A 19099-nucleotide genomic window follows, 5' to 3' on the forward strand; every position below is an offset into this window, starting at 1 on the left:
TAAAGGATTATATTTAAGAACTTTAACTGATTTTTTTTAACCTTAAGCTATTTTAACCTTGAAACATATTTTTATGTCAATAAAGGTAGATCTAGGTCATCATTTTTTAATGGCTATATAACATCACATTTTGTAGATGTGCCATAACTGGATTCAACCAGTTCACTGTTAGTGTAACTTGGGGTGTTGGGCTAAAATAAATAAGCTGTAACATACATGTACACGTATGTTACAGCTTATTTATTTTATCCCAACATAAAATACATGACCCCTTCATGGATCGTGGTGAAGGGACTTGCGTAACAGTAAAACTATGAGCCATGCCATGCAGGGCCACCCAAGATGGATAGGTCATAGTGAAGAGTTCTGATAAAACGTGGTCCCTTGGAGAGGGGAATGGCAAACCACTCCAATATTCTTGCCATGAGAACCCCATAAACAGTACGAAAAAAGCGAAGAGATATGACACTGGAAGATGAGCCCCACAGGTCGAAAGGGGTCCAGTATGCTACTAGAGAAGAGCAGAAGGCAATTACGAATAGCTCCCGAAAGAATGAAGTGGCTGGGCCAAAGTGGAAACAACACTCAGTTGTGGATATGTCTGGTGGTGAAAGTAAAGCCTGGTGTTGTAAAGAACAATACTGTATAGGAACCTGGAATGTTAGGTCCATGAATCAAGGTAAATTGAAAGTGGTCAAGGAGGAGATGGCAAGAGTGAACATTGACATCTTAGGAATCAGTTAACTAAAATGGACAGGAATGGGTGAATTTAATTAAGATGACCATTATATCTAGTACTGTTGTGTCATCTCTTGTACAACATAATATCATTAAGGCCAGGATCTTGAGGATGTTGTTTGACAGCCCCTTGTTTTGTAGGTTACTTTGTGTATTGTACTTACTGCACTTCTTCCATTAAGATCAGATCTATTGTTAGTAAGTACTAAGGGTATATTCCCTGGAAGGAATGATTCTGAAGCTGATGCTCCAATACTTTGGCCACCTGATGTGAAGAGTTGACTCATTGGAAAAGACCTTGATTTTGGCTAGAGGAGAAGGGGGGCGACAGGATGAGATGTTTAGATAGCATCACTGAGTCAATGGACTTGAATCTGAGCAAACTCCAGGAGACAGTGAGGGACGGGAAGCCTGCTGGGCTGCAATCCATGGGGTCGTAAAGAGTCAGACGTGACTTAGTGACTGAACAACAACATACACACATTTTTGTGTAATCCTGCCTGACGATATCCTTATGACAAATTTCCAGATCCATAACTGCAGAATCAGAGGATACAGATTTAAATGTTGGTGTGCATTTCCCCATCACATTCCAGGAAAGCTATGTCAATTCACATCCTTGCCAACATGGCTTTTTGCCTTTTGTGTAAACATGTGATACGCAATAAGGATATCTCATTTATACCTTAATGTGATTTGGAAATATTTTATTTGCAAAACAGAAACAGGTAGCCCTCTAATAGCTACACTATTTGGGCATAAAATGAGTAATTATTCTCATATTGATTCTTGCTTCGTTTTTGATTGTGCTTGAGATACAAAATTCTGAAATTGTAACAATTACAATTGAAGAACCTATAGGAGTGTTATATATTCCACTTATTACTTACACAGTTCATATTTTAAGGATATTTTGAACCTTGGTTTTTGTACAGAAAGTCTCATTATTTTCAGTCTTTTTTTCATATGCACTGTTTTTAATAGAATGGAGGTATAGAAAATCCTAAATTTCATACAATGAAAAACCACTTATGTTTGGAATGGCTTATATTGAGAATGTAATAATTGAATATAGATCCATTTGACTCTCAGGTAATATGTTTTTGCTAAATCAATGACTACTGAAGTCTCAACCAGGAAGTAGCCAGAAAGCTCCTTCTTTCCTTCATTTCCTCTTCTGTTGGTGACCGAAATGGACAATAAAATATCTCCTACGGTGATCCTGCCAGGGTGCAGCTATTTTCTATGTAAGACTGAACTTGTCTGGCTCCCACGCCCCTGGGGACGGAGGGTAATGAAGTGGTTTTGTCCAGTGGCTGAATTAGGAGGAGGAAGAGGGCGATCATTCCTTGTGTTCTTGTTGGATTGTGTCCAGGGTGGAATCAGAGCCAGGGGAGGGAATAGGAAGGCCCAGGAGCATTTCTCAGAAATTGACCACTCTCCACGTTTGTGGCTGAACGGTTCACCATTTGAGGTGGACAGCTCAGAATGGATTCCACATCACCTCGTGACTGGGGAGTGGGCGTGGAGAACATAAGTTGGGGGCCTCCTCACTGCTGTGCCAAGCTACAAAACTGGCTTCAGACCATCTTCTTTCACAGTTTGCTGCTCATGTCTTAATGGAGCAAACACATGCAGCCCCCTCGACACACAGAAGTGACAGAGAGGGTAGTGGGCCAACTCTCTTTATTTTGCCAACACATTGAATTCTGCTTCATTTCACACTCAGTGCCCCAAGCTGGGGACTCAGGAACAAACCCTCCCCAAATGGTCCCTGTCTTTGTGGCACTACAGTTCAGCGGTGGAGATCTGCATCCATCAGACCATTACATTAACAAGTACAAGCCTGAGACGTGCCTCAAAAGCACATCTCATTGTGCCGCGAGCTGGTGTTATGGAGGGGCTTGGCAAGCCCTGTTCTGCTCAGCAGAGCAAATAAAGAAAGAGCACTAAGCCCAGGACTGTACAATTGCTGGAAATTTGTACATCTGAGAATGGACTTTCAAGGACTGAACCCCAGGCCTGCAAGACCTGAGTGCTGCAATATAGCACTCCATGGAAACGGTCCACTGACCAGGACCTCGACGTTTGTTGTTTCAGGCGCAGTTTGACATCGCAGTGGCCAGTGAAATCATGGCAGTGCTGGCTCTGACCGACAGCCTGGCGGACATGAAGGAGCGGCTGGGAAGAATGGTGGTGGCCAGTGACAAAAATGGGCAGCCTGTGACAGCAGATGACTTGGTATGTCCATCCCAGCTCGAGGTCCCTGACCTTCCCGACCCAGGGACCGAACCTGGGTCTCCCGAATTGCAGGCAAATTCATGACTTTCGGAGCCACCAGGAGCCACATGTAATCAGGAGAATGAGTCTTCTTTATGTCACTGGGTATAATTTCTGTTCACACCGTTTCCTGCTAAAGGTCCCGATTGTCCTACAACCTAATGTGGTACTCACGGGCATTTGTAATGTGCTTATTATTCCTGGCTGCAATCAGAGTACCTGAAATCTATTTCATGTGCTTTTCACAATTCTTTCCAATCCTGATTTCTGCTGTACCTGGAGTGGAAGCCTGTAGCTTTTTTTTTTTTTTTTAAGGTAATCTTTGCCTGCTTTAAATTGAGGGCAAATCACCATTCCAAGGAATAAGAAGCAACGCCACCTTCATGAAAGGGAAGATTAAGTTAAAGAGGCACATTTTTGACTCCAGCCTGCTCCCTGGGCATGCTGGTGTGTTTGATTTTGTACCTTCGACTTGGGTTTCAGCTTATTTAAAAACAGATCTCCTCCGAACGATTCTTACTCATGTAGCTTTCTTTTGCATGGAGTGATGCTTTCTTACAAAACATTCATAGTAGCCTGGCACACCACCACCTTGCTTAGTGCTGATTGTAATTTGCACACTAATCTTTTTCTCTTCTTCCCTTTAATAGCCACCTTTGCTGTTCACCCCCCACCCCACCCCCACCATCAGTGATGTAGCTATTTCATCTGCTTGTATGTGTTTATAAGCACACAACACTTGGTACAACATAGACAGCCATAGCTCTAAATTTAAGCTTACTTTCCCATGTATTTAGTCATGCACAATAATGAAATCTTAAATAAACACTGATGAGAAGCTATCTTATTAATTCCAAGGGCTTGGGATGTAATTCTAAACCTTTGCCAAAATGTCTTGATTACCTTTTGGCTTCTTTTTGAAGAGCTGAATCTGACTGACTCATAAGTCTTGTAAAGTAGGTTAAATAGATATATTTATATCGGCCACTCATGGAATGCTTAGTAGAAAGCTAAAAGAGAAAATCCAAGTGCAAGTTGCTATAAAGATATTGCTTTTTTAAAATTATCAAATCTCAACATTTCTTTCTAGAATAGTACATTATAGTTTCTGTATAAGTATTTCCTCTGTATTATCTTAATGTTAGGTATCAGTAATATGTCAGGAGTAATTTGAAAGGGCTTAATCCACAAATATTTCCCTAAACTTAACTTTTTTTTGGTTTGTGATGAAACTCTTGGATCTGGGACAAAAAAACTCAACAGTTGACTCTTTGGTGTTTCTTGCTTGCGAAATGTACCTAATTTCTTCATATACCTGTAATAGGTAGGTTACCCTTCTTGTGACATTTATTTTGTCCAATAAAGTAGAAAGTAAATTTGATTTTTAAAGACATTTTAATGATTCCATGTTATAAAAGCACAAAAATAGAAATTGATTATATAAGAGAAACATTTAATATTGTTGGTGAAAGAGGTAGAGAGAAAGTAATAAACAAATCCTTAGATTCTACCACCTGATCCGTTAGGATTTGTTGCAGGCCACCTTCATTTTTTCAAGGCTACATTCAGATGCATTTGCTCATAATATGGCCTTCCAATAATTTGACTAGTTTGTTGAAAGATCATTCCCCAGGGTCTTTAGAAAAGGTGGAAAGGAATTTTTTTGTTTAATGCTTTCCCAGGACTTCCCTGGTGGTCCAGTGGCCAAGGCATCATGCTCTTAATGCAGGGGGTCTGGGTTTGGTCCCTGGTCAAGGAACTAGATCCAACATGCTACAAGTAAGACCTAGCCCAGCCAAATAAATAAATAGAACAATATTTTTTTTTAATTCCCTCTGTGGGCTGCTTTAGCACACTTTCCCCAGTAGTTCTCAGACTTCATCCCTGTTTTATCTCTTCCTTGTCCCGTTCTTGCAGGAATGCAATAGGGAGCTGCAAGAGAGCCTAATTCAAGCTTCATAGGATTGAAAGGAAGCAACCACAGCCACAAGTAGCTTCAGCTTCATTCTAGGCAGATGTGGAGTGAGAGATAGAAAACAAGGTGCCTTTCCAGTGTCCTGAGTACCTTCCGCATCTGGGATGAGATGCGAGAGAGGATAGAAACCAGCATGGGTGCCTTTAGACATACCCCCTTCTCTCTCCATTCTCTTTCTGTAACCAGCCTTGTTTTCATTCTTCATCTTATTTCTCAGGGCAATAGTGTGATTTCTGGTGATGAAAAATAACGTGCATAATTGCCAGAAAAAAACTTAGGTGAATTGAAAGGTATGGTAAGCCCCTTATTTCAATCAAGGAAGGTCTTGAGAAAAAACGCAATGACTACTGCTTCCCCGTCACATCCTGGAAGGGTTGGCATCCATTCAGGTGAAGTGAGAGCACTGTCTTACCCATAGCTCAGAGTTGACGGCCGCCGGTGGGGTTACCCATGCACGAGGCAGGCTGGTGAGAAGCGGCTGAGAATTCACCCTCACGTGAATGATCTTTTGTCGATAATCTAAATAAGTGTATTTTTTTTCTTCTCTTTTCTTTAGGGGGTGACAGGTGCTTTGACTGTTCTGATGAAAGACGCGATAAAACCAAATCTGATGCAGACACTAGAAGTAAGTGATTTTGTTTCCATAGAAAGTGTTGACAGAGTTGCATTAAATAGACTGCTTTTGCATCTCTACATGTGAGCATTTCCAGCCAGTCTGAGCCTATGAGGAGCATCAGAATAACTGGTTGGTCATCCGGAAAGAAAAAGGTTCTTGATAGGATTCCTGTCTTGGCTAATGAAGTACTAATTGACCAGAGTAGAAACTTAGAAACTCAATGAATGTCTTACATCTCAGCAACTTGTGTAGCCTTGGGTTAACCACATGCAGTGTAGACGGGAAATACCTGCTTGCTGCGGTTCTGTCCAGTATGGTACCTGTGGGCCCCTCGTGGTTATTTCAGTCTGAATTAGTCTAAGTTTAAAATTCAGCTTTGCAGTCCAGCTAGTTAAGTTTCATTTATTTTTATCAGCTACGTTTTAAGTGCTCTATAGCCACATGTGGATGGTGGTTATCATATTGGACAGAGCAGATAGAGACTATTTTGAGCCCTGCAGAAAGTTCTCATGGCCAATGAATTGCTCTTTTAGGTCTCTGGTCAGCAAGGAAGAGTTGAAGCGTCAATCTTATGAAATGGTTGAAAAGTCCATTATGGAGAATATTCATAGCTTTGTCATCATAGAAACCAAGATAGTTCCTGTTATTACTTTGCTAAGTGATCTGCATATAAAATAAAATATTGAACTAAGGATAGATATTTTTATGTCTTTGGGTTAGTGATAGAATTTCTTAGACAAAGTGTTAACTCAGTATACTGTGTCATATAAGTTGAGTGTGTGAGTCTGTGCTTGAATGTCCAACAATGATGTTCTAAGAATTTTTATATCTATTTAAACCACATCCTGGGAGTTCAAAAACCAGGGCTCATACTTAATGCTGCTTTAGTGATGAATCTGCTGTGTAGATTAATCTAATTAAAATTAAATGCCGCCGATCTAGTCCTTAGAGTCATTATCCCAGGAATTGCAGTGTGTTGATGCTAATCCAGCCACACCCTGTCACCTGTCGACCTGGAGACTGGTGTCCAGTGCTTCTTAAACAGGTGGCCAGGGTGAGAGTTTTAGGGCACAGAGGAGTGAAGCCTACTGCCTACCCAGGGGTAGAGCCTGTGGTCTTGTCTCTTTAAATTTTCCTCACTAGCTCCACTCGCTTACTATAGGGCTACATCCTAGAACTCCCAAGGCTAGGAGGTGATGGAGACATTAAGATCTTAAACAGTGTTTTCTTCAGCGCACTTAAAAGGTTTCTCTGCATAGAAGTGAGAACTGAAGATGGACAGACAGATGGCGATCTAGACAATAAACGTACATGTCTTCATTTCCATAAACACAGATCCCAGCATTATTTCACAGATATTTTTACTCTTCGCGATGAGTTTTCTTTTACTGCCTTTCTTCCTGCTTTTGTTCATTTTTCTCAACTTTGAAACATGTTCACTCACAGCCCATCCTGGTTCATGGGAACTTTCCATAGCCCCACCCCCTGCATCGCTCCCTGCCTCCCCCCATGTCAGTGGAAGGGCAGCCTATATTTTCACAGGTGGAACCAAAGCTTCATACACACAGACCTCAGTGGCCCTGGCTGGCTCTGAATAAAACCTGAACATTTTACTGAATGTGCATAATTTTTTTAGATAGGACTACAGTCTCTTCTGTTTGACAAAAGTATAGAAATGAAAGTAAAAGAAAAGTAATGTCATTTCATGACAAATTTTGTTTAAATCATTAAAATCTAAAGTTTTTGAGAATTCCCTAATTTTTTTCTTTTGTCTTTTGAGTGACTCTGACATTTTACTATGAGTGAAAATTTCTTTCATTGTCTTAATAGTTACCAGATTTTTAATAGGTAAGATAAACAATGAGAAAGATGAAATTTTCAAAAATCAAAAGATTATTCTGTAAATACAAAAATGGCCAGTAATAATATGTACTTGCCCTGCCATGATTCCCACACTTCATTTATTGTGCTGATTTTATGATTATATTTTTCTTGAATTAGTTGATTTCTTAATAGGGAATAAAACATTTAAACAAGCTTCTTAGCCCATCAGAGTTTAATTCCATTCTTTTTAAGAGTATAATGCAGAATACTATGACATAAGGTTTATTTCATGGTCACTGAGGCAGCTAACACAGTGGCTTATCAAAATTTATAATAGGAAATAACTGGTTCTCATAGCTTTTTTTTTTTTAACTTTTTAGTTTGTATTGGGATGTAGCTGATTAACAATGTTGAAATAGTTTCAGGTAAACAGCAAAGGGACTCAGCCATACATATACACCTATCCATTCTCCCCTAAACTCCCGTCCGGCAAGACGGCTGCATAATGTTGAGCAGAGTTCCGTGTGCTATACAGTAGGTCCTTGTTGGTTATCCGTTTTAAATATAGCAGCGTGTACATGTCCATCCCAAACTCCTTCACTGTCCCTTCCCCCACATCCTTCCTCCCAGCAACCATAAATTCATTCTGTGGGTCTCTTTGTGTTTTGTACATAAATTCATTTGCATCCTTTCTTTTTCGATTCCACATATAAGGGATCTCATAGCATATTTCTTCTCTGTCTGACTTCACTCAGTTTGATAATCTCAAGATCCATCCACATTGCTACAGATGGCATTGTGTCATTCTTTTTAACGGCTGAGTGATATTCCATTGTACCATATGTGTTGTGCCTTCCTTTGTTGATGGGCATTTAGGTTGCGTCTGTGTCTTGGCTGTAAACAGTGCCACAGTAAACACTGGGGTGCACGTATCATTTCAGATCTTGTTTTTCTCTAGATATATGCCCAGTCAAGGGATTGCAGGGTCACGGCTTTATAAGATTTGTTCTTCTGCTTCCCCAGGGGACGCCTGTATTTGTGCATGCTGGCCCCTTTGCCAACATCGCTCACGGCAACTCTTCGGTGCTGGCTGATAAAATTGCCCTGAAACTGGTTGGTGAAGGAGGATTTGTGGGTAAGTCACTTCTTTTCAACTTAGTTGTTGCCAGAATATGAAAGAAATCTAACCAATGATGGCTGGAACAGAGTGAGATCCATTCTGAATGAGATATATTCTTGTATGTCCACCTTTCAGAGATGGCCTCAGTCCTGAAAAAGCCCTAACGTCTGGTCTGCACTAGTGGTGTGACACTGTGGTTGAGCCATAGATTTTGATGCCAGGTGCATGCAGTTTAGAATATAAGCTCTGATACTTGCTGGTTGTATGACCTTGGGTACAGTATAGTGACCTCTGAGCCTCAGCTTTCTCATCTGTAAAATGGTGATGACAATGTTGTATCAAACCTTCAATGGTTATTGTGACAACCAACTGAGATTATTTATTCATTCTGCAAATATTTATTGACAGCCTGCCACATACAACACGTGTGACTCAGCTGTGGCTATGCGGTAAGAGAAACAGACCTAGTCCTGCCCTCCTGGAGCATACTTTGTGTGTAGTTTAATAGGAGAAAGTGCTCTTTAAATGTCAGCTACTGTTAGCAGTAATAGCACTACTGATTACTTGAAATTAAATCAGTCTGCTCTTCCTCGAATGGAATGTGTGCTTTTGCAGCTTAATGGATGGGAGATGCCCAACCATCAGACTTGAACATTTTTGCTGGTAAGACTTTTTGCTGCTGTGAAGCTCTTTGTGGTACCTACTTTCTCTTTGGCTCTTGTTGGATATTCTAGCCAGAAAGAGGGGGAAACCACCATAGAGTTTGCTCAGTCCCTGCCAGCCCCAATCCTACCCCTAATACTGAGGCCATGAGGAAACAAAAGACAAAGATTCATGAAATTCCACTGTAATTTGACATTGGAAGTGTTCCACTGGCAGATTTTCACATGCCAAAAGGTAATTTCCGTTCACCATGTGAAAGCCTGTAATCATCAAGTCTAGCAGTTGCTTCTTTCTCACCAATCATCAGCCTCTTATCAAACTCAGAAGTGAATTATTTTACTGGAAAAGATTCTGCTGGACAAATGAGCTTAGCTCTGCACTTTTATACTTAGCCATTACAAAGTTCATCAGGGTCACTGAGACTGTTTTAAGAATTCCTTATAGACATGCAGTCAGGATCAAATGAGGATTTATATGGTTCATGTCTCAAAGTTCTTATCATACAGCTCTCATGTACTTGCTGCTTCAGTACCGAATCCACTCTGAAAGTGGCTAGATGCATTGTCTAAATGGATTTGCTAGATTGATCACAGCATAATTGGAGAGCTAATGGACAAGGAGATTGAGTAGGGCAGGCTCTGAAAGTTTAGACACTTACGTGAAGTGCAGGTTCCAGTGCATCAGCTCCACAAATAAAAGAACTTCTTGAAGAAAGCACTCTCTTTTATGCTGATAGGGCTCTCTGCCTCTGTACCAGCCCTTACTTTATAAACATGTATTTATAGAATATATGTTACTGTGGCGAAGGATCTTTAAAGGTATATGTTGATGATGTACCCTGAACGCAGTAGCTCTCTGTGTGTCCTTGGAGAAGCTCTTAGCATCTTTGGGCATTTCTCTTAAAGACATTCTCATCTGGAAAATGAGAAGTTGGACCAGGCTAGGTGTTGGATCTGGATGGGTAGCTGTGGACCCAGAGTTAGAAGCTGTAGAATCAGAACCCCAACAGTTAATATGACTTGAAGCAATTTCCTTAACTTCTCTAGGACTTAGTGTCCTCCTTTGACAAAAGGAGCATACCTATGCTGCAGGTTTTAATGAGTAGTAACAAATGAGAAAGTGCTTCATAAACCTAACGTGCTTGCTAAGTCACGTCCGACTCTGCAACCCTATGAACTATAGCCAGCAAGGCTCCTCTGTCCATAGGATTCTCCAGACAAGATTACTGGAGTGGGTTGCCATGCCCTCCTCCAGGGGATCTTCCCAACCCAGGATCAAATCCGCTTTCTTAAATCTCCTGCATTGGCAGGCAGGTTCTTTACCACTAACACCGCCTGGGAAGCCCCTTGTAAACCAAAGTAACTACATAAATATCAATAATTATGTGAATTATTTCTGTGATCTCTTCTGAAAGGCCAAGTCCTGGAGTTGGAGAATCTTTCTCAACTCCTTTCAAGTTGTGTAGTTTTAGGCAAGGTAACCCATGTTTGCCTCAGTTTCCTTATCTATAAAGTAGGGATTTTAATAGGACTTGTCTCATAGGTTTGAAATAAGGATTAAGTGAGATGATGGATACATTCTGGCATGGTACCTGACACATGGTAAGACTAGATAATTTTTAGTCACTCCTCACTATTATTTTGGAGAAGGAAATGGCAGTCCACTCTAGTACTATTGCCTGGAAAATCCCATGGATAGAGGAGCCTAGTAGACTACAGTCCGTGGGGTCACAAAGAGTCAGACATGACTGAGCGACTTCACTTTCGCTTTCACTATTATTTACTGCATTTTTGATACATGACTAATGGAGGTTAATCTTCCTTTATTCAGGTTTTATTTTCAACTGTTTTAAGATGCTTCTAACATAAAATTGATCATTTTAGCCAGTTTTAAGTGTGCCACTCGGTGAAATACTTTCACGTTGTTCTGAAGACCGTCACCACCATTCATCTCCAGGACTCTTCATAGTGCAGAACTAAGGCTCTATACCCATTAAACAACAACTCCATGTCTCCAGTTCCTGAAGCCACCCTTCTAGTTTCTGTCTCTGCACATGACTATTCCAGATGATTCATATCAGTGTTTTTCTGACTGGCTTATTTCACTTAGCATAATGTCCTCAGCGTTGACCCATGTTGTCATCATTTGTCAGAATTCCCTTACTAATTGACTTAGGCTGGACAGTACTCCACAGTATGTATATATTGCATTTTGTTTATCCGTTCATCTGTCAATGGATACGTAGGCTCTTTCCATCTTTTGGCTGTTTCGAATAATGCTGCTGTGAATATGAGTGCAAATATCTCTCTTTATATTATTTTTAACGTAAGATCATAGTTCATTATATGTCCCTGGTGACTCAGACGGTAAAGAACTCACCTGCCAATGCAGGAGACATAGAGATGCAGATTCAATCCCTGGGTCAAGAAGATCTCCTGGAGGAGGGCATGGCAATCCACTCCAGTATTCTTATCTGTAGAATCCCATGGACAGAGGAGCCTGGCAGGCTATAGTCCATAACGTCGCACAGAGCTGGACACGACTGAAAGACTTAGCACACAGCACACATGTAACACTAGTGCCTTATATCAGTATACGCCACAGGACTCAAGATCTATGTTGTTAAACCTTCAGGAAGGTGGTAAATTGATGCTGTGGCTCCATGGAACTCTGGGAGCAAAGTCAGTGTCCCAAACAGAGGGAACAGGGACCATCATCACTCTTTCCCTGTTTCCTGATCGCACTTGCTCTGTGGGCTGGTTCTTCCCTTGCACTTGGATGAAATTTGCAGTGTATTACTCTCACTCCCAGTTAATATCTGCATGTCCAGTCTCATGAAGATCAAAAACTAATTTGCATTCAAATGGAAGCTTCTCTCTAGCGTAAAAACTGGGTCTGTGTCTAGATGACAGTGGGAGTGGAGGGTGACTGCTTCTCTAACCCCCTCACCTTGCACTTAGGCTGCCTCTGGCCCCTCCAGGCTTGAAGCTTGGCCAGTTGATGATACCAGTCTGGCCTCTTCCACACTCTAGGCAGAAGACTGCTGGGTTATATATTTCCCTTTAAAAAAATTCAACTGATAGTTCCATACCTGGTCTCTGGGTACCATAGCCCTTGGACGTCTGACAACCATCAGTGGGAGTGCAGTTCCATCTCTCACACAACCCTGCTGTGCGCCGTTTCTTTTCAGCTCATAGATATTTTTCTGGCCCCCCATGGCAGTATCACTGTTGAGCCTTTGCAATGGTTCTGCTACAGCCTCACTCACTGGCTCCAGAAAAGAGGGAGCAGCTGGCAGGCCTGGAGTGAGACCCGCATGTCCATAACTTTCTTTGAATCAACCCTTGCCCAGCTTCTACCCTTGTTAACCCCTTTGAAAGGTATCTTTTGGACAAAGGGACACAAAATGTATCTTCAAGCAATTCCTGTGCATGCGCTTCTAGGTTTAGTGTCATTCTTTGGCATGGGAGCAGTTGACATGGTTTTGGGGCATCACTGAAATGCAAAAGACCCGCATTTTAACATCCTTCTACTGCAGCTAAATTTAGTAGTACAGATTTATTTGAAGTCTGAGAATGAATTTATGTCCATAGAAGTGTGGTTGTGTATAAGAGAGTGTCTCTCTTAAGATACAAAAAAGCTCAAGCTCGAAAGAGAAAGATTGATAACTTGGGTTATATTTTTAAAAATAAATTAGTTATGATAAAAGACACAAGACTGAAAAAGCACTTGACAGATTGGGAGGGGACATTTTCAAAGATAATAGGCAAATGACTGGCATTCAGAATATATAAACCACCATGGACTACAGACTGATTTAAAAAAGAAAAAGGGAATAATCCAATAGAAAATCCAGCAAAGAATTTTTTTAAAAGGAAATTCACAGAAAAGCAGCAATTTGACAGAATTTCTGGTCCAAAGAAAATACATTTAAGTCCTTTGAAAGAACTTATTTTGGTACACATTTATTGAGCTTCCGCTCTGTGTCGAGTAATACAGGAAGGAGGTGGGAGTCAAAGGTCATTAAGATACGTCTCTTACCCCCAGTAATTTATAATGTGGGTGTGAGAGACAGGCCCATAAATGGAGTCTGAGAAGTGAGTACAATGGTTATGAGATTTAGTACTGTATTGATTAACAAGGAACCTTAAGAGATAATGGGTATCTTGCTAGTAAAATTTTCTTCATATGATTGGTTTTGCTAAGATACATTTAGTCTAGTTTTTTGTTCTGTCCCAACACTCACAAGGAAGGGATTGTTTTATCTACCCTAAAATGATTAGTCTAAGATAATGGAATCAACTTAGACTTAAAACAGAGTGGAGTTTAATTAGTTGCATGAATTCGCTAGACCAGAGCAAAAGGCTTCAGGACAGTTTAATGAAAGTGTTAGTTGCTCAGTCTTGTCTGACTCTTTTGCAACCCTGTAGACTGTAGCCCACCAGGCTCCTCTGTCCATGGAATTCTGTAAGCAAAGATACTGGAGTGGGTAGCCATTCCCTTTTCCAAGGGATCTTCCTCACCCAGGAATTGAACCTGGGTCGCCTGCATTGCAGGAGTATTCTTTACTGTCTGAGCCACCAGGGAATTTTTATTTCTCTTACTCCTTTAGTCAATACTCTTTGTGGGAGTCCCCTTGACTTAACAGTTATTGCTATAAAGGCAAATATTTTTTTGGCATCTAACCCCAATCGTGTTATTTCTAAAAAGTGAAAAGAAAGTAAAGGAAAACAGCGTTGAGTTTCTAGGTTTTTAGAAATGATCTCATATTTAAACTATTTGTAGGGATTTGTTTTCTCCTCTCTTAATTTGGTTTTGATTCCACTTTCGAATGAATACCTTGCCTTTTCTCTGGAATGCAGCGTCCACGTATACAGCTTCATAGCCAGCGGTGTTAGTTGCCAGTCACAGCCACCCCTCCCATAATTAAATACAGAATTATATATAGAAGTATATATACTTTAAAAAAAAAAGTCTCCACAATTCTCGTTAGATTTTCAAAGGAGTCTATGACTCAAAAAAGAGCCATCTTGTACCCTGATGAATGTTGTATGTGGTTTAAGTCTACTCACTTTTGTGATCCATGTGAAACTTTAGTGGCTTTTGATTTTCCAGCCGCATTTGGCAGTTCACAGCCTCGTCCAGACTCCACAAAGTCAAGAAGTCACCTAATTAGTCAGTCTTCTTCTTGCTAGCTGCAGAACAACATGCAGACCCCGGCTGGGCATTCCAGGTGCTTCCGGGGAACATAAGCATAAGCAAACACTGCAGCAGAAGAGGAAGTCTAGACCAGTGCCCGGTTAAATCGCGCACTGGAGCTTGGCTGGCTGTGAACGTTTCAGGATTAGGATTTAGAGATCAGAACACGTAGCTGTGGCATTTCCAAGACAAACTGAGTGGGATTAGGAAACAAAGCCTTGGCAATATTTTCATTATAAATCCTCCCATTCTCTGAATTGTTCCCAAGCTCCAGACCTGTGCTAAAGCAGTCATGTACGTTCTCACTTAATCCTTAAACAGTTCTGATTATCCCCGTTTTACAGCTGATAGAACTAAAGCTTACCAAGATTATGAAACATGTCTGCCATCACTCAGCCAGTAAGTGGTGGAGGGTACAACTTTCCTCTCACTCAAACCTGTATAGGTGATCAGCCAGCTCTTCTGCCTATGGTGATAGTCTCATCTCTTTACCTGGTTCCCGTCCGCTCTCATTAAACCGGTCATCATTTGTTGCAGATGACCAGCCTATAGCGGATGGTCACATTTAAAATGAGTACCAATATAATTATTCTGATACAGGATAATGTGTGCACACAGTAGTGGAATAAATTTGGTTGTTTTTTTAATTCTTCTCTTACTACTTTAAAAGATCTTTTCCCTGAATATATTGTTAATTAAAGGTTGTTTTATTGAGTCGCATTCTGATCTACTCACTGCTCCCCTCACCCGTGTCCATTGGCAGACATTCTTCCCAATATTTACGTGTGTGTGTATGTGTGTGTGTGTACATGCGTGCACTCAATAGTGTCAGACTGTAGCCAGCCAGGCTCCTCTGTCCATGGAGTTCTACAGGCAGGAATACTGGAGTGAGTTGCCATGCCCTTCTCCCAGGGATCTTCCCCACCCAGGGATGGAACCCACATCTCTTATGCCTCCTGCATTGGCAGGAGGGTTCTTTACCTCAGGCACCACCTGGGAAGCCCTCCCAACATTTATATTGTATGGGCTTCCCTGGTGTCTCAGATGGTAAAGAATCTGCCTGCAATTCAGGAGACCCAGGTTCGATTTCTGGATCAGGAAGATTCCCTGGAGAAGGGAATGGCTACCCACTCCAGTGTTCTTGCCTGGGAAATCCCATGAACAGAGAAGCCTGGCAGGATACAGTCCACAGGGTCACAAAGAGTTGGACACAGTTGAGTGACTAACACTTTATATTGTTAGACTGTTTTAAATCTTGCCAACCTAGTGGTAGTGAAATGGTAGTTCATTATAGATGTGAGTATAGACATATTTATGGGCATATCAATTTGTGAATTGCTTGTTTTCTTTGAGGCCATTTACCTCCTTCTTATTTATTTATAACATCCTTTACGTGTTCCAAATATGAATATTTTACCGTCTTGTGCTACAAATGTATTCTCCCATGTGTGGCTTGTCTTTTCAACATGTTCCTTGTAGCTTTTCCTCTTCCATCCTTTCTGGTTTGGGCCACACTGCAGAGCATGTGGGTTCTTAATTCCCCCAACTATAGGTTGAACCAGTGCCCCTTCACTGGCAGTCTGGGGCCCTAACCGCACTGGACCACAAGGGAATTCCATCCATTCGCTTGAGTTTATAAAGATCACCTGTATTGGTTCATAAAATGTTGGTTCTTATACATAAACCTTTAATCATTTCAGAGCTTATGCTTGTATATATCATCCCCTTTTCATTGGTCATAAAATTTGTGAAACTTTTCTTCCTCTGCAATTCTTGCAGAGGTGCTTGTCAGCTATGGCTCAAAAAAAACAAAACAACAACAACAAAAAAACAAATAGCCAAAAAGTCTCAACAAACCTAAGTCAGCACTCAAGGCCGTGCGTGTGCTGGTCAGCTGTTTGCTTTGCAATCTGCCTCTAGAGCTGCTTTTCAGTCCATTTATCCTGGCACTCTGTGTCCCCAAGGAAGAGGAGCCAAAGGATGGTTTCTCCAGCACTGCTTATCACTACAGAGCTTAGGGCTTTCTTCTAGAAGAGCTTCAAGCATTATCTCTTGCCAGCTCTTCATCTTTTGATGGTGAGCTTTACTCAGCAGTGGTACCTGGTCTTTTATTTTATTCTTTTTAGACTACACTGTGTGGCTTGCAGGGTCTTAGTTCCCCAACCAGAAATTGAACCCCGGGCGCTCAGCAAGGCAAATGGGGAGTCCACATTTGGGCATTCTCGATACTTGGTCTTTTAGGAGCCTGGTTTCTGTTTGTTTGGGGAATTTTTAATTTGGGATGGGCAAGGTATTAGAAGTCATGTTCTGCACCCCTCACCCCAATCCCATGTCCCTGCCTCTCCACTAGAAGTGACCACCATCCTGGACTTTGGGAATTGACACTCAGGTTTTTAGTTATTGCTGCTAACTTATATATATTCTTTGGTATATATCAAGTATTTGCATAAACTTTTTTAAAATTTAGAAGTAAAATATCTTAATTACAGGTCGCCAAATTTTACAGCCTGATCTTCCAATGCTTCAGCTAAATTCAGTTATAATATTAAGTTAGACTAATGGGGTCATTTTAATGTCAATATGATTTATTGATCGTTTTCTGCTCTCATACTGAAACTTCAAGTAATGGAGGTGATTTTCCTTGGAGCAGCCACACATGTTAGTTTGCTGCCCGGATTTGAGTTGCTCTTTGCTGTGTGCTGACCTTGGGTAGTTTGAGTAAGCCCCCGAATCTTGATTTTTCCTTACCTAACTCAAGGCTTGTTCTCAAGTGCCGTAATGCTGGAGAAGCCCAAACTGAATAGTGGTAACAGCTGCTGCTACCACCGTAAGATGCTAAGGATCCTTACTTTTAAGATAAACCTTCACAAATTACTAACGCTTTCTTTTTAAATATTTATTTGGCCGCACCAGGTGTAGTTGTGACATGGGGGCTCCAGTTCCCCTGACCGGGGATGAAACCTGGGCCCCCTGCATTGGCAGGCAGGCTTTTAACCCCTGGACTACCAGGGAAGTCCCTAATGCATTCTTGCAAGTGAGGGATGAATGTGTTCTGACAATGGAAAACACTCCTGCTTGTTCCCTTCTCAGACAGAGGCGTTCAGGACTGATGTCCATAGCAAGGATCTGAGGGGATGCGATGACTCTTTTAGGTTGGAAGAATCCTTCTAGATAGACTTGTTTACAGTGCTGTGTAGTGACCAGGGAGAAAGCAGGCTGCCCTGGAACTCTGCACTCACAGGCGAATGATCGCACGCCAATCCATTTCCTTCTTGACATCTGAAACTCTCGTTTGCTCACTACTGAAATAACAGGAAAAAATATTTTAGAATTTTCAACAATAACGTGGCAGTGTATTTTCTGTAACCTGTTTCATCTGGCAACTGTGAATATACCACCTCTTAAGTTATCAGCAGGTATTCAGGTTATTTCCCGTGGCTGTGTTATTATCAGTACATATTCCTTCTCCCTGCTGCTTTCCACATCAGGTCCTGTGGACGGGCTCTCACTCTCCAAGCCCCCTCGTAACTACATGGTTTGCTCCCTTGCTTCACTCAGTCTTCGGCTTATGTGTCAGGGAGGCCCTCTGCATGCATTCCAACTGAAAGCAACCATCCCGTCGATAGCAGCCCTGGCCCCCCTCGCGAGTACCCCCACCCCCTGTTGCTGCTAGCCATGCAGGCATCTGTGAGAACACCATCTGTCTCTCCCCTGAAGATAAATCCTTTAGGGCACTGGGATTTGTCCCTTTTGTTCAGTGCTGTATCCTCAGCTTCTGAGTAGATGATCTAACAAATGATTTCCCAGGTCAAAGAACTCCAAAGAGGTCAGGAGCATCCTAAGTTTTCCACCGCAGAAGCAGAAGAACTGAGCAGATGCATCCTCGGGACAGCCCTGGCTCAGATACCAGCCCTGTGTCTTATCAGCTGTGACTTGAACAAGTTATGTAGCCCTGTGTTCTCAAACTCATCCCTTCCCTCTTTTTATACCAAACACTTGACTATCCTGAAGGAAAACTCAGGCACTATAACCTTCTACAGATAATTTCAAAAAATAACGTAATGTGTTAGTTGTGACATAAAAGTATTTTATGGTAACATGTTATGTATTTCAATATGTATTTTTAATTAATTTATTTTTTTGGCTGTGTTGGGTCTTTGTTGCTGTGTGCAGGCTTTTTCTGGTTGTGGAGAGCTGGGGCTACTCTCCGGGTGTGAGCTTCTCATTGCGGTGGCTTCTCTTGTTGTGGAACACTAGCTCTAGGGTGCTTGGACTGAGTAGTTGTGGCACCTGGGCCTAGTTGCCCCGTGGCATGTGGATTCTTCCCAGACCAGGCATTGAATCTGTGTCCCCTGCACTGGCTGATTCTGAACCACTGGACCACCAGGGAAGCCCTTCAGAATGTATTAATTAAAAGAAATATTTTGACTACACTAGAGTGGTCAGATGCTTGCATATACACAGAATTCTTACGCGACCATCACGAGTGCAGAAGGATTAGGTGTGTTTTGGCAAGTCAGATGTCACAAGTGGTTATTGGCCCTGATGCCGTTTTCTGCAGAAGTGAATACCTCCTTTGCAAAGTTTCAAAGAAAACAAAGTTAACCTTCTCTCATTTTTGCACTTTTGTTTACATTCCTTAAAAATGGGGTACACATTGATAGCTTGGAGTTTTTATGGAAAG

General features: G+C 41.5%; 1 protein-coding gene across 1 annotated transcript in view; it reads left to right on the forward strand.

Moving 5' to 3' along the window:
* Nucleotides 1-19099, forward strand: part of MTHFD1L (methylenetetrahydrofolate dehydrogenase (NADP+ dependent) 1 like) — a 173893-nt gene that overhangs the window by 64661 nt on the left and 90133 nt on the right. The window contains exons 18-20 of the mRNA XM_069599311.1: nucleotides 2839-2979; nucleotides 5550-5618; nucleotides 8457-8568. Of these exons, the coding sequence (XP_069455412.1) occupies nucleotides 2839-2979; nucleotides 5550-5618; nucleotides 8457-8568 (322 nt within the window). The remainder of the gene's footprint in view (nucleotides 1-2838; nucleotides 2980-5549; nucleotides 5619-8456; nucleotides 8569-19099) is intronic.

Source organism: Ovis canadensis, chromosome 8, assembly GCF_042477335.2.
Source record: "Ovis canadensis isolate MfBH-ARS-UI-01 breed Bighorn chromosome 8, ARS-UI_OviCan_v2, whole genome shotgun sequence".
Classification (NCBI taxonomy): Eukaryota; Metazoa; Chordata; class Mammalia; order Artiodactyla; family Bovidae; genus Ovis; species Ovis canadensis.